The sequence below is a fragment of the Helianthus annuus genome, chromosome 12 (genome assembly GCF_002127325.2).
Source record: "Helianthus annuus cultivar XRQ/B chromosome 12, HanXRQr2.0-SUNRISE, whole genome shotgun sequence".
NCBI lineage: Eukaryota > Viridiplantae > Streptophyta > Magnoliopsida > Asterales > Asteraceae > Helianthus > Helianthus annuus.
This window is the reverse complement of record NC_035444.2, coordinates 55,155,043-55,167,848: the sequence shown is the minus strand read 5'-3', so window position 1 is coordinate 55,167,848 and position 12,806 is coordinate 55,155,043. Positions and strand designations below refer to the sequence as shown.

At 36.4% G+C, this 12,806-nt stretch overlaps 1 protein-coding gene across 1 annotated transcript; it reads left to right on the top strand.

Moving 5' to 3' along the window:
* Nucleotides 1-7,383: 7,383 nt before the first annotated feature.
* On the top strand, nucleotides 7,384-9,263 carry LOC110894893 (glycerol-3-phosphate acyltransferase 5). The gene is made up of 2 exons (XM_022142147.2): nucleotides 7,384-7,993; nucleotides 8,170-9,263. Exons 1-2 carry the CDS (start codon nucleotides 7,439-7,441, stop codon nucleotides 9,112-9,114), a joined length of 1,500 nt encoding a protein of 499 aa, XP_021997839.1. The 5' UTR covers nucleotides 7,384-7,438; the 3' UTR covers nucleotides 9,115-9,263.
* Nucleotides 9,264-12,806: the final 3,543 nt, after the last annotated feature.

Here is a 12,806-nt window from a genome sequence, read left to right as displayed (position 1 = left end):
CACAAAATTTTTACTATTGCCTTCAATGCACCATGATTCAAATCTTTTTGCTATTTTGCCACATCAACCTCATTAATAAGTTATAAAGAAAATGAATTTGAAAGGAAGTAAAAAAAGATAAAAATAAATATAAAGACATTCGAATGTAGCAGTAAATAGTGAGTAAATGGGGATCAAATCTTTGTTTGTATGCCGCTTGAAAAAATAATACAATAACTTCATTCCCGACAAGTTTTTTTAACATTTATTTGTTAATCTTTTTTTATAAGTTGAAATATAATATAAAGATTCAACCTCAACAAAAACTATAAGTAGCGTCGCATCAAAATTTCTTTCATATATTTCTAATGGTCCTTGAACCCATAATCTTTAAAAGTGTTTCTTAATTAACTGATAAAACAAAATAACACCCTGTCCCTACTATACCTCACATCCAGTACAACTTGAGTAGATTTTTGTTATAAACCAAATCTACATCATCTAAAGTACCTTTGGTTTTCTTAACTTGTTCAAGTTGTTCACACAAACAAAATAAACAAATGATATAACTATAGTCACTAAAAAATTATGTATATAGCCACCAATCAACACCACAACCACCACCACCACCCCACCCCAATCAAAACCACTAATCCATCCCCACCACCACCAAAAGGCAGCACCACAAAACCACCATACCAAACACAAAAATCCCATAAAAAACACCACCTTTTTCGTTCTTTCAACTTGAAAGTGTATAAAATACCAAAAAAAAAAAAAAAAACTCAAGAAAAAAACCCACAAAAATTTAGGATTAAAACATTGGATTAAAGAATCTAAAGGCTCAGACCAACATGACAGCCGCAAAAGCTCATGAATCCATCTTTGCTTAAAAAAGATAGAAAGTATAAGCTATAATTAGGGTTCAGGTATGGTTTACCCTATGATCATCACCACCCTATTTGATCAATCTCAGATGAAGTTAGCATCATCGTCATGGATTTTATCTCGGAGAATCTTCAAAGAAAAGGATTCAAAGTGAGAAACAGAGAACAAATGAAGACACCAGACAGTTCAAGCCCGCCGCCGGCATCGGCGAGGCAAACGACAACCTCTTTCTCTGCTTCTCACTCTATAATCAACACACATTTCTCTCTCCATATTTGTCAATCGCAGATCAATAACCACCATGGGAATGGCATGTGTGTTGCCGGACAAGGAGTAGAAAAATAAACCTAAATGGTTAGAGTGATAAAGAAAAAGATGATTCAGGGTTTCTCTCTCCGAAACCAAAAGTATTTTATGAAACCTTTACGTGTTACCAACAACATATACTCCAAGTATGAGTCACTAAACTTACTTAATTATAATACAAAAGTAGCACACGGATAAAAGAAAACCATCTTACAGTTTATTATGCATAGGGTACAAGCAATATTGCATAGTTGCAAATTATATCATTATATAGTATAATATATAATAAATAAATAATATCCATAAAACACATTTTAAGCATGAGATACAATCAACTAATACCCATTTGTGTTACAAATTTATAATATATAACTAGGTTTATTCACTCATGCGCGTTGCGCATAGGACCAATCGACTGAGACACGTTTCCGTCAAACACCCTATACCCTTAAACATCAAAAACGTCTACACATCACAAAATTAGAATTTGTTTTCAATAAAAATGAATGAAATGTGAAGTACTGATACCATTCAAACTTCATCTTTCATAATCTACATTTAAATTTAGATCATAGATTGACAACATAACAAAACCAAAACACAGCCTTCGCTACCTTTTCCCCGTAATATGCACCTGCATACAAATATTCAAGAAAAAAATAAAACGGCTAATCTTTTGTACACAAAAGCAAGTGAATTTAATTCAACTTTTATTACCAAAAGTAAAACAAAGAGGAAAAAAGGAATATAGTTTACGTAGTTGTTTGATTCAATGTCATCCATTTCCATTGTTGACCAAATCTGATCTGCCTCATCTCTGTTGACCACAGTTAATTGATTAGGGTAATAAACCATCAATGTAAATACATACTAAAAAACCAATTGAATCATACCAAAATTAACCTGATTATTAAGAATCCTTTTGAGACAATCAAACAAATAGAAGCATGTTTTAGTCAACACCTGCATTCAAGAAACCAACCAAGTACAAGCCGCATTCGTGTAAGAGAGTATATGAAAAACTATCACCAAATTGTGTGCTATAATATCATTATAGAAGGCGACTAAATAGTTGGTTATGTAACAAAATCTAATATAAATAGCACTTTTAATTAAGATAATTATTGATAACTCGAATATTCCACAGCAACTCTTCCAGGAGGTTGTATTTTGCACTACTACTGGAGCTGAAGCTGCTGTAACCTGGATAACATTTTCACAATTTATAAAGCATGCCTATCGGGGTGGCCAAAAGTTCAATATGCACAAATTGAGAGAATAATGAAGCATGAATACGATGTAGATATTTTATAAACAGTTAACACGGTAAATATGATCACAAAACCATGTTGTATGCATTATAATTTATAAATACACATCTTTGACCCATTTAATCCATTTGACTCATTTTCTTTTTTCTAGCCAAATCATTTCATTTAACCCGTTAGGGATAAACCATAACTCAAAGTAACCCAGGTACAAGTCTGCCATATCTAATATTGCACAATATTACCCAAAATACATTCAAATATCTCATATAGTAGAAACAACAAAGAGTATACCTATCAATGAGAGTATTCACTAGTCTTAATTTCATTTTCACAAACTGCACCATTAACCTCAGAAACCAAGTCTTTTGGGGGCGTAGAAGATGATGCACAATCCTTTGATTCCAAAAGAAGTTTTTCAACCAACGACTGCAATCTTCCCACCTAATCTTCTTTCAAAATCAATTCTACAACTACAATAGAATCCGGGTAATCATCCTTCATGGCGGACTGACAATAGGATGACATGTAATTTACCGTAACAATACATGGTTTGCGATATAAGAATTGAATTTTTATTAAAGCCAAAAAAGTAATTGCTTAACCAAATGTTGGATATAGTTTTTCTGTTATCAGTTATAGTTCTTGTTTGGAACATTTATTTAATTGTTAACTGTCATAATTTGTCAATTTTACGGTTCCACATTCTAATTGAAATTTTTACTTTTGAATCTATTTTTTGCAAGTAGATCACTAAATATGCCATTAACATTAAAAAAAATTTATACAAATTAAATGTGGTTAGATTCAAGCCCTAATACAGATTTATATAGAGTATCCAATATATTATTATTCATTTTATGAAATTGTATCCATTCAGTTGTTGTTCGTGTGTCTTTCTCATGATTATTTCAATTATGTCATAATGTGTTTTAAGTGATTCTGATTCTTGTTCGTGTGACCTTCCACTATCTTATGGCATTTGCAATAAAAGCATGATGTTTTTTGATGCAAGACTACCACACTGAGCAACAATGAACAATATAAACAACAGGTTAACTCTAGCGCTAACCATGCCATAAAAAGAGAGGTCCAACCCTAACCAAACAAAGAATGAAACATGCAGATGGGTTCGTATCTTACCTGAATTTGGTTTGAATTGGTCAGAATGCTAAGTATCGTCACGGTCGTCACCTACACAGCCTCTATGTCTTAAACCCTCTGCCGTTGTTCCGTCGGTTGGAGTCGTAGAAGCGCCGTAATCTGGTGGCTCCGCCACCGAGGGCGGTGTTCAGCCACCACTCCCTCATGATTCTCCCTCTCACTCTCTTTTTTCTCTCTAGACTTCTGTATCTCTCTCGCTCTATAACAATGGAGTCCTCCCTGCTCTAACATCCATCTCTCTCTTTGTATGGCATATGTGAGATGAAGGAAAGATAACAGGAGGTGGAAAGTGGAATGGTACGCGGTCAGATCTCTTTCCATCTCCCTTTCTCTAAACCGCTCACGTCGCATCTAAAAGCTTTTAACGATGTTAAATGTCATTAAAACTGACGTTAAATCAAAACATAAAACTAATACGTAGCTGTCACATACCTAGGAAAACCGTAGGATGATCATGTGGAAGATGAAATCAAACCCAAAAAGCCGCACCTGCAAGGAAAACACATTCAACAAACAAACCCAATGATAAAGAGCATTTGAACTGCAATAAAACACTAACCGAACAAAAAGATGGAAAAACAGAGACAACATGCAATTAATTGGATGGAAAAGGACCTAATCCCCAAAAAATCACCAACGTTGCCAAAGGCCACACACATCAAACCCCAAAAAATCTAAACGTGGTAAGTTAAAAATCCCCAAAAGATTATCAAGAAGTTTAAAAATCAAATAAAAAATATACTAATTAAGATTGTACCTTCAATCGAAACACAGAACATGAAATCGGTAACAAATAAAATAACCCCACCACGGTTGCTGCCTGCTACGTCCCTACCACCACCACTGCTGTAAACCAACCATCAAGGATGTCCGCCGCCGCTGCTAGACAGTCGGTTGTGCCGGGTTCAACAGGCGGAACCCTAAGTGCAGCCACCTTCTTTGTCGAGTACAACAACCACAGTTCATCATGACACCGGCGAGGGAGGCAGCCGGAAGAGTGAAATGCACAAACTATTGTGTGAAATGCACAAACTTTACAACGTAAGTCTGACGTTCATCTCCACAAACAGTCAAACACTTGCGTACAACTACATATACATATATATACAGAGAGATAGATCGAGATGTCTGTGTTTGTGACCTAACCGCCACCAGCATCACCACCCGCCTGCCGTCACCATTGCCGGACGTCATTCATTAACAGATTTGTCAAAATTTCGCCAGAAAATCGAGTCCCCCTCCTTCGGCCCGCGTCTCATAAATGATGTTCGCCCGACGTTCAGATCGGTGTACGGATGTTCAGATCGGCCATACATGCTTGGCTGGAAACCATCGCGCGGCCGTGTATCTGAGGTTTAGACCTGCAATTTCCGCTGTAAAAATGACTCGAAACGTGGACTCCGCTGTACAAATAATGACTTGAAACGTGGACAAGTGCAAACGTGATACATGGCATGTGGATTGTGGCATTACTGTAAATAACAACGTAAATTTGTGCAGTTTGTATACTGTTTGCAAGAAGCGACGCAAATTGTGTATATATAATAATAACTAGTGTTCACATATACATATTTAACTACAAATTTTTTAAATCAACTCTACACTAATTGATCGATTTAACCAGATGAAGTACACTTTTTGACACCTAACAGTTATGATAATTTATTTAATGATAATGTTTTATATCAAATTAAAGTCGTTAGTATCAATTATACGTACATTCAACATGTACGCTACCGTTTTTTCTCACCTACATTTACAAAACTTCATAGTTTCTTACCTGCTTTTAACATAATGACACGTTTTCTACAGTCAAACATTATGAGACCATACGGTGTTGTTTTCTATAGAAATAACTCCCTCACAATACACAATTTCAAGCTATTATTAAGTATTAACGTATGTCTTTTCAAAAGTTTGTGGCTAGCAACTTCTACGAATCTTGCTTGAAATTAGAGTCGAGCTAAGGCAGCTCGATTGATCTTGCTTGAAACTTAGAGTTAAGGCGGCTCAGTTTATATACGGCTCAAATATTTTTTATATCTGTACCACATTTAAAGGTTGATTACTAGCTAATGAATTTATATTGTATTTCGTTGAAATTAAGAATGTATTTTGTGTAAACTTGATTTTGACTTGTAATGTGTTAGGTTGAGCTTATTTTGGATATGTTCTTTTGAATGATTAAATAATAATTTAGATTACTGAATTTTGTAATCCATGTATTAATTTTTCTTTTCAAAATCGAGCCAACTAAGCCGAGCTGAGCCAGCTCGGTTTAAAACCAAGCCGAGCCCGAGCTTAGATTTCCAGCTAGGTTTCAAATCCGAGTCGAGCTGAGCCAGCTCAATTTATAATCGAGCCGAGCCCGAGTTTTGCCCTAGCTCGGCTTGGTTCGGGCCTGACTTGTTTACATTTTTGTATTAAAGTGATAAGAAAAAGACGTTATTGCTGTTGGAGAATAATTTTCCTAAAAAATTTATCCCAATAGTGTTTACGGAAATTGGTCCTATAAAGAGGTGGTTATAAATCGGTCGTAAAACAAGACTATTGCCAACCGGTCACAACAATATTACGATTGTGTACGTCACCAACTCATATTGCAAAATGGAATTACCCACATAGAGTTTTTCCACCACAATTTCGTTTGGAAATCAGTCACTACAGGCCTTTTGCAACCGAAATTGTTGTCGCAAAATACCTAGTTTCTAGTAGTGATTTGCATCATTGGAGATAGATATATTATCTATATTCCAAAACTATTTTGGTGTTGTAGACGAAGATCTTTATCATAAAGATCTACTTTCTTTACGTGATTTATACATAAATTTTCAACATACCATTACCATCGAAAACGAGGGACAATGACTCTTTGTTTAGGTGATTTATTCACAAATATTTGTCATACCATTACCATCTTTACTGGCGCTCTTCTCTCCTCTCTCAGTTGTCATCCGAGCTCGTCTGTTAATTTTTTCCCATCATCTCTCTCCTTGTCATGTTCTCTCCACTTGCGTCTCTCTCTTCCACATAGGTTACGGATCCCATCCCATGATGCATCATGAGTTATAGGTGGTCTAAGACCAAAGTACAAGTTAAATTTAAATTGGGTTGAAACACGATATATGGCTTAATTAATAGCATAATGTAAAAACCTTATGATTAAATGGACATCTAATAAAACATGAGTTTAGATAATAAGATATATTTATGCGTCTTTTCGAAAAGATTTGTTAAAATTCTATTCGTTTTCGTTAGATACATGCTTATGTGTACTATTTCCTACAATGACACTTGTTCTTTTGTGGTATCAAAGTTCTTTTAATATGAATATATTTTTGTACGTATTAATTTCCGTTAGATTTCATAATTATGTGTACTAGTTACTACAAAGACACTTGTATTTTTGTGTGTATAAAAGTTCTTTTAATATGAATATATTGTTTTACACCTGTATGGTGTACCTAGCTTGCCAAATGTCATGCATAAATGTGGATGTTTTAAATAGTTTATACAAAGCTTTGTGGTTCTTATATTCTTTCTTGGTAAGCAACCTACATGTTCACGGGCACAAAACATTCGAAATATCATTATTTTGACAAAATCAATTAAAAAAATAAGAGTTGAAAATTCAAATATAAGTTAGTGCCATTTGCCCCATGAAAGGTAGGTATAAACTGATAAACGGTCTCACTCTTGTATTACAAATAGCCAATCTACCTTCAACCCCCATTCATAAATTCAACACAAACTCTTCTATTCATCTTCATCTTCATCTTCATCTTCATTCAAACACTAATTTTAATAAAAAATAAAAAACAAAGGAAACGACCATGGAGTCTATTGTTTCAGAGCTAGAAGGAACTCTTTTAAGGAACAAAGATCCTTTCTCGTACTTCATGCTAGTAGCTTTCGAAGCCTCGGGTTTAATCCGCTTCGCGGTCTTGTTATTATTCTGGCCCATTATCAAGCTACTTGATGCATGCGGGAAGCCGGATATTGGCCTGAAACTGGCCATCTTTCTTGCCACAGCCGGAGTTCCAATGTCGGAGATAGAATCGGTTGCAAGGGCAGTTTTGCCTAAGTTTTACTATGATGATATTGATTTGGATGCTTGGAAGGTGTTTAACTTGTGTGATAAAAGGGTGGTTGTGACCAAAATGCCAAAAGTTATGGTTGAGTGGTTTGTGAAAGAGCATTTAGGGGCTGATGGTGTTATTGGGACCGAGATTGCGGTAAGCCAGTTTGGATTCGCCACAGGGCTGGTCCAAGGTGGTGGGTTTGGGTCATCGGTTGTTGATCGTGTAGCAACGATGTTTAACGGTCAACAACCGAGCCTTGGCCTTGCGAGATGCCATTTGGATTCTCCGTTCTTGTCCATGTGCAAGGTAAACGTCATATATGGCTTTTGACAAAAGATCAAATACAAATACTTTGATCATATAAAACGTACAAATAGGGTGAAAATATAAAAAAACGCGGTGTGGCATTTTCATAACTATTTACTCGTTCAGTAATTATCAAAAGTACTCTACAAATCAAATGATCTATCACTTCCTTGCAGGAACAAGTAAATGCACCATACATAATCAAAGACCAGAAGCAAAGCCTACTCCAGGAAACCCGGCCGGTGCCCGTGATCTTTCATGATGGCAGGCTTGTGAAGCGGCCAACTCCTTCCACCGCGCTTCTCATCCTAATCTGGATCCCAATCGGTGTTGTCCTGGCAATCATCCGTATAGCCATTGGCGCAATGTTGCCAATGTGGGCTATTCCATATATGGCCTGCGTATTCGGTTGTAAGGTCATAGTGAAAGGAGTTCCACCACCACCGCCGACAGGTTCCAATAGCGGCGTCCTCTTCGTCTGCACCCATCGAACCTTAATGGACCCCGTCGTGCTATCCACCGTCCTCCAACGGAGTATCCCCGCATTGACATACTCCCTATCAAGATTATCTGAGATCCTATCTCCGATCCCCACCGTCCGTTTAACACGGATCCGCCATGTGGACGCCCAAAAAATAAAAGAAGAACTATCCAAAGGTGATTTGGTGGTTTGCCCAGAAGGTACTACTTGTCGAGAACCCTTTTTGCTCCGGTTCAGTGCACTTTTTGCTGAACTAACAGATAGGATCGTACCCGTGGCAATGAACTACCGAGTTGGGTTCTTTCATGCAACGACGGCAAAGGGTTGGAAAGGGTTAGACCCAATATTCTTCTTCATGAACCCTAGACCGGTTTATGAGGTTACGTTCTTGAACCAGTTGCCCGCGGAGGCTACATGCTCATCAGGAAAAAGCCCATACGATGTCGCGAATTATGTTCAAAGAATCTTGGCGGCCACATTAGGGTTTGAGTGCACAAATTATACAAGGAAAGATAAGTACAAAGTGCTGGCGGGAAATGATGGAACGGTGTCGTACACAACGGTGATGGACCGGGTTCAGAAAATGGGGAAAACCGTGAGGAAGGTGATGGGTACATTTAAACCGTTTGTGTTTAGCTAATTCATGTATTATAATTGTTTGTTTTTTTTTTTCATGTGATTATTTTATCATTTATTGATTATTGTTTCTTGACATTGTTTTGCGATTTTATTTAATTATGTAACATTGGTTGAGTCATTTATTAATATAGTGGAAATATTTCAAAGGCACACACTTTTGTTAATACATTCACAATTATAAATGTAGGATTGAATAATCCGTGCTTTAAAATTAATAATATTACAGGTTTCACTTAGATTAGTCAAACAGGTTTCACTTAGTTAGAGGACCCGGGGTGGTTACCTTTAACGCGTGATGGCAAATAGTATAACGCGTGGAAGTTTATTTCTCCCACCCCGTCTCATTTAAATAACGCGTTATATATTAACGAAAATCCATTTTCGTTATATTTTCAACGCGTGATGGTTTGGTTTTGTGAGTGGAATTGTTGGTTGGGGGAAATTGTTGGGTGTGGTGATGAGTGATGACCATCCCCACTAAAAAAGATTGTGAGTGATGGAAAAATGGTCGATGACATGGCGGAACTTGATTGGTGCTTGTGAGTGATAGAATTCTATCACTAGTGAACCACCAGGGGGGGGTGGTTCATAGTGATAGAATTCTATCACTCACAAGCACCAATCAAGTTCCGCCATGTCATCGACCATTTTTCCATCACTCACAACCTTTTTTAAGTGGGGGTGGTCATCACTCATCACCACACCCAACAATTTCCCCCCAACCAACAATTCCACTCACAAAAATAAATCATCACGCGTTGTACAAATAACGAAAATCGATTTCGTTGAACTCATCACGCGTTATACTTGTTGCCGGCGGTGAACATTAACGCGTTATACATCATTCCCGTGATACTATCACGGACGAGCCCGAGTGCTCTTAGTATAAAGGTGAAGCAAAAGGGTTAGTATAAAGGTGAAGCAAAGGGGTATGATAGTCTTTCCCCCTTTTAATGGTCAACCTAACATTTGACTAATGCTAGGATGCAAGGGGGTTTCATTTGGTAAAAATGAGAAGGTAGAGTGTAATATTGTAATCTGAACCAAACCATAGGGTGATAAATTACACTTTACTCGTATTACTATATGTGAAATTTATATATGTTTATGTTTATTAGTACGACTACACGTATAAAAAGGTATAAACAAACCCTCCAAACTGTATAAAAGGCGAATAAAATCGGAACAAATTACCATTACGATGGAGCAACACAAATTATGACATAAGCTATAAGTGTAGGAGTTGACTTGAGAAATCGAAATTTCGTTCATTTGATTTTTCTAGACATGCTATAGTTAATCCACGGCCGAATTGTCAATAGGCTTCTACAACAGATTTTCTATTTGCTTGATTCTTTTAAATTCGTGTAGCTCTTGTGTCGTCGAATGTGCATCAATCATGGAAATTATATATTGCTTAATTTCAGCTCTCAGTATGATCGAGCATGCATTGATAACGTGTATACTCTCATCAAGTTCTTTAGCTTTGATATTGTTTGAGTGGGCTTATCAAGCTATGGTCGGACTGTGTATCGACTATCCATGTACCTTTTGTCCAAATTCATTGATTGGGTTTGATTTGTTGGACATATGTGCTGATGAGTCAAGAAGGGTGAGATATATATGACCATGACTTATATTATATTTAATATTTGTATCATATATGTTCATATTTTTATTATTATTAAAATAAGTATTGCGTTTCACATGTATAACTATGTATGTGCTAACCCACGTTATTATGAAGGTTTTAAAGCATTTAAAAACATAAAATATCTGTTAGATTACAATACTCTTATGACAGTCACAAATTAAGTAATCTCGATGCATAATTATAATACAACTAACAAAATATAGCAAGTGAGTTGGGGCTTAGATCAAGTATGTTCTCCAATGTATTCATCCTAAATGTGTGCCTAATGACACGGGTATGCAAAATTAATACACATGGTTGTGTGATTTATTGTGAATAAGTAAAGAAGTTCGAAGAAAAAAATGAAAATACAAGGCTATGTAAAATAGATTCGTATTATCATGCTCAAGTTAACTTCATCCAAATTCACCACCTGCAATTTCTATTCAAACCCCATAGAAACCTTATTTTCTCAATCTCATATAAGAATGACCAATATAGTTGTTTCCACAAGCAAAATTGCACTGTTGGATATAACAAGAAATCTTTAACTTCAACTCTAGTGCCCCAAAATCTGGAATTTTAAATCTAAATTCGAATTCAGCACGAAAACATGTATTTGAAATCAAGATCACAAACAACTTAAATCAAATAGGCTTAGAAGTCATGCCAACAATTATTCAAGTATGTGTAAGAGAGGTCCTGCTATTTCATAATAAAGGTATAGCATGCCTTCTAATTGCAAATTCAACACCAACATCATTCTATATGTAATAACTATCATATATTTCGTTCTAGTAAAATTTGGCCACAAAAACAGATTGTAGGGTAACCTAGATGTTGAACTTAATTATTAAAATCCACTTACTCATGAAAATATATATCGTCATTTGATGAGCTTGGTGTGACTCAATAAACTTTTACTACAAGTAGTGCATCTTTGTTCTATAGGTACGGGAGAAGGTATTTCTTCTTTCTCTATGGGAAAACTCAACGGCATACACAACTCTAGTCTAACAAAACCAACATTATAACCATAATTAACATACAAATTTTCAAATAAAAACAAACAAAACTGTTAAAGGAAAATTCTTGTTGATGTAACAAGATCAGAGACATGAGAAACAGTTGTTCCAGATGCGTCTCCAAGATAAAGCACACTGGATCTAGGTTTCTAAAAAAAAAAATTAAAATAAAAGTCCCAAATCAATTCTAAAAATCCCCAAAGTGTAAACGAATACCATGAACGAATCAACCATTGGACTATAAAAACTGGGAGCCCTAAATTTGGTAAAAAAAAATCATGGTCACTAGGGGTGCAAATGAGCCAAGCGGCTCGCGAGCTACTCGAGATCGGCTCGAGAAAAAGCTCGAAACGAGCCGAGCATTATCGAGCCCGAGCCGAGCTTGAGCCTCAAAACAAAGCTCGTTTGTTTAGCGAGCCCGAGCTCGAGCCTCGCATATGAAGCTCGTTAGGCTTGTCGAGCCTTAGTGTAAACAAGCCGAGTCGAACCAAGCTTATTTAAACTTGTTTACAAGCCGACCTCGAACCTAAAAATAAGCTTATTTAGTAAACAAGCCCAAGCCCGAGCTTCACTTATCGAGCTGGCGAGCCTAAAAAAGTCTATTATTTATATTATTTTTATTTAATATACTAATTAATAGATAATAAACGAGCCGAGCCCGAGCCGAGCTCGAGCTTGAGAAAATACAAACGAGCCGAGCTTGAGCTTTGAAAACAAAGCTCGAATCGAGCCGATTTTGAGCCCGAACTCTCATAAGTTAATCGAGCTCGAGCTCGAGCCTGGTCGAGCTCGGGCTCAGCTCGGCTCGTTTGCACCCCTAATGGTCACTTCGTAAATGCATCGCTTACCGAAAATATTTCAACAAACAACATGAAAAGATAACTGATAAATCATATGACAGAAAGATCAAAATCATTACTTTCAAAACAAAATCTAAGATTTCTGGTATCATACCTTGGATCTCTCGAACAAAGGGGTTTTATGAAATATTCAAGGATTTAGTTGCATCATTAGTTTATCTATGTAACGTTCCGT

Excerpts from the sequence above, each read along its gene's own strand:
- LOC110894893 (XM_022142147.2), top strand. The coding sequence starts at position 7,439 with ATGGAGTCTATTGTTTCAGAGCTAGAAGGAACTCTTTTAAGGAACAAA. Across the intron at positions 7,994-8,169 it reads CGTTCTTGTCCATGTGCAAG|GAACAAGTAAATGCACCATA; the intron begins GTAAACGTCATA and ends ACTTCCTTGCAG.